This window comes from Saccostrea cucullata, unplaced genomic scaffold (assembly GCF_032062105.1).
Source record: "Saccostrea cucullata isolate Sc308-1 unplaced genomic scaffold, CSIRO_AGI_Scuc_v1 ctg5873, whole genome shotgun sequence".
In the NCBI taxonomy this organism is placed as follows: Eukaryota; Metazoa; Mollusca; class Bivalvia; order Ostreida; family Ostreidae; genus Saccostrea; species Saccostrea cuccullata.
The window spans coordinates 9,088-12,497 of NW_026930870.1; the positions used below are offsets into that span (position 1 = coordinate 9,088).

The 3,410-nt window shown below is 35.9% G+C and overlaps 1 protein-coding gene across 1 annotated transcript; it reads right to left on the reverse strand.

Annotated features, from left to right (window-relative positions):
• Nucleotides 1-1,439: 1,439 nt before the first annotated feature.
• Nucleotides 1,440-2,105, reverse strand: LOC134230357 (uncharacterized). Its single transcript, XM_062712118.1, has one exon. The coding sequence runs from the start codon at nucleotides 2,103-2,105 to the stop codon at nucleotides 1,440-1,442; it is 666 nt and encodes a 221-aa protein (XP_062568102.1).
• Between the last annotated feature and the right edge of the window lie 1,305 nt (nucleotides 2,106-3,410).

Here is a 3,410-nt window from a genome sequence, read left to right on the forward strand (position 1 = left end):
GCAGCCCTTCACCGGCAATGGTGACGTCTCCATATCAGTTAAATATTCTGGAGAGGGACGTTAAACAGCATATAATCAATCAATCAAGAGGCCCAAAGGCCTTTACGATCCCCTGAGTATTATACAACAATTTAGAGGATCAATAGATATTAAAGTTAACTTATAGATGAAGCTAAAGCAAATCAATTAAATAAGTCAAAAAGTAACAACACATACATTTTAAAAATTCTAATCTACCCCCTGTTTAGCACAATCACCATGAAGACCATTAACAAAATATTAGTTATTCTGTACTACTTACCCCCATATAGTGACTTTTAACTATAGCTTAGACCCTTGGACTTTAAAGAACATTTAATAAATTATTTTTGTCTTATTTTTATTCTATCATAATTAACAAGTCTACTTGATCATTAAAACTATGAAAGTACTTTTTGTATTATACAATAAATTAGCTAGCATTATTTTCTTTTAACTAATGCCCAGAGAAACGCCAAAAGTTTAAATCTTGGAACCACAATAAAAAAAATCAAAACTACTAATTTGTTTACCTGGTTAACACCAGGGAGCAGACAGAATTAATGCATTTTAACTATATTATGAATAGAGTCCTACCCTTACAGTAGAACATCTGACTTAGGAGTCACAATTCTGCAAGAAGTACTCTTGTTCATCATATCTATACACCAAGTTTGTTTAGATAATACTCAAAAGTAGATAAGGGTTTTTTTAAAATTGCTTTTCCACTGTATAATCAGTAGAGGCCCCCCTCCCCAACCCTCGGACCACGAATTTCAAAATTGGGCATAACCCTCCTTGTGCATTACAACCATGCACTTATATTGTTTAAATAATACCCAATAGCAGAGAAGAAGATTTTCAAAGAATTCATGTATTTTCACCAAATAATCAGGGGACATGGAATTCACAATTTTGGCAAAAGCATCGGTGATTATCATAACCATGCATTTAGTTTGTTTAAATAATACCTAGGAGCAGAGAAGATTCTCAAAGAATTTTTACTATTTAAGCCCCGCCTCTAACTCCAGAACCCCATGACCTTGGAAATTCTAAATTCTAGAAAAGGCATCTTTGTTCATTATTACCATGCACTTAGTTTGTTTGAATAAAACCCAGGAGCAGAGAAGATTTTCAAAGAATTGATGCATTTTCACTATATAATCAATATAGCCAAGCCCTAAAACCAGAACCCCCTACCCAGAAGCCATGAAATTTAATTTTTGGAAAAGGCATCAATGCTTATCATAACCATGCACTTTGTTTAATTAAATAGCCAGGTAGTACTCAGGAGCATTGTTATTATCCTTTTCGTAAAAAATCTTCCAAGTCAAATGAACTGAACAAACATGGTACATACGCATGCATGAAAAATTCTACTTTGGAATCAGTTAACAAAATGATGTTCCTATTGCCTAGATTTATGGTTTTGTGAACACATGGATTCTCTGAAGTCCATTCCCTCTGTAGTGTTGTTTCCAATTAGTTGCGAGATATGGGTATCTTATTTTCCCATACCATCGCTCACTATTATATCTAATATAGTCTTTTTCATTATCGTACGTTACTCCTATAGTCAGCGATCCCCCTCTCTGTGTAACACACCATGCCCTGGCGATTGCTATGATATCTCCCCAAGGATTAAGTCCATCGCCATATCTACCTAGTCCAGAATGTTCCACAGAACGGAATGTTACCACAGCGTCAAATTTTCCAAGTTTATTGTTTAAAAAAGCCTTGCTAAATTCTCTAGGAGTGAAAGTTTTAATTTGCGGATGTAGTGATTTAATTTCTCCATATTCAAGAGTAACAACTTCATTCGCGCCAGCCTCCAATACGCATGCCTCAACCCATGGATTCTCAGACCCTATGACTAAGACACGCCCACCTTTGATGCCAGGAGCATGCTGCATTCCATCTCTTAACGCGTTTGTTTCGGAACTTCCATAATTTCCTCCTAAAGCCCCTCTCTTTGCCAAAGAGACCATTTGTTCTACGCTTGCTTTTGTCCATACTGGCGTTCTAGACTTTTGGGCAAAGTATGGATTATTAAAGTAATAATCCGATACTGGCAGCCGAAAATTCATTGTAAAATCCTTGAGAAGTTTTCTTGGAATCGTTTTTGGTGCCACTTTAAAACCATGCCCTTTATCAATGTATTCATTTCTTAATATTGCTATACATTTTTTTGGTGCCCCCCCCCCCCCCCCTCACGAAATAGGATTTTCGACTTTGTGCAACTTTTTCCCCCCTTTTTTTTTTTGCTTGTCAAATTTTTCAAGAAAGTAATAAAAAAATTTTTTTTCTCTGGCTGCCCCCCCCCCCCCACTTTCAAAAACGATGCTACGCCACTGGTACATGTGTAATAATAACTTAATTTCTCTTTAATGAGCATCTGACAGCCATCTGGTGTTGTAGGGCAAATAGGTAAAACTTCAATCTCTGTATAGACTCCATTCAAGGGATGAAAATGTGGTCTTTTTATTAGAACTACTTAGTAAATGTTTTGGGGATTTAAATGTGAATCTAGATTACATGTAACTTAAACTTGTACACAAATAGGATAGAATGAAGAATATATTTCTCGATAAAATGACCAGGAAATACAATCCATCATAGAGTCAAATGCTGACTGACGTTTTTCATACTTTTATTAGGCAATAAATTACACCCTACATTGTCGACTGATTCCTGATCATGACAAGGAGCACACAACGGGTGTGACCGGTCGGCAGGGAATGCTTACTCTTCCATAGCGCCCGAACCCATCTCTGATGTTTCAGAATTGCTGTGTGCTCTGCTCTTGATTTATTTGTTTTAATAATAATAATAATAATTTATTTGTCTAATTTGTCGGACGGGATAATGTTCTTTATCTCCATATATTTCATACAAATATGTATATTTTATTTTCAAGTTTCAGGCTAAATATTTTTCAATAATAGCTTACATATGGTGTTATCTATTACTACGCTCCTTGGTAAAAGCATTGAAAATCTTATTTAATTTATTGTCTTAAAATTTTGATGTAAAACAAAAATTAAAATATTAAATAAATGATTAAGAAACATGGGCGTCGGAACCAGGTAGGGAGTCTTGCCCCCCCCCCCCCCCCCCCCCCCGTTTTTGCAAAGGCAGACATAATATAGATGTTGAAAATTGAGGTTTACCTTTTTTTGGTTGGTTAAGCCCCCACCTCTACTTTCAATTAGACACCCCATTTTCAATTTGCTTCCGACGCCTATGACTGCATGAAAAAACAGTGAAGAAAAATGAGTTTCTGACACTGTCAAATTTCCAGTGAAAGTTATCACTATGTTAAGGACTTTCATTAGTTGTTGTGTGGTGTTCTCTTAAGAACCCTCTCTACACTGCACACTAAAGAGCTCTGA

Bases quoted from the DNA above. Each gene is read 5' to 3' on its own strand.
- LOC134230357 (XM_062712118.1), bottom strand. From the start codon at position 2,105: ATGAATTTTCGGCTGCCAGTATCGGATTATTACTTTAATAATCCATAC.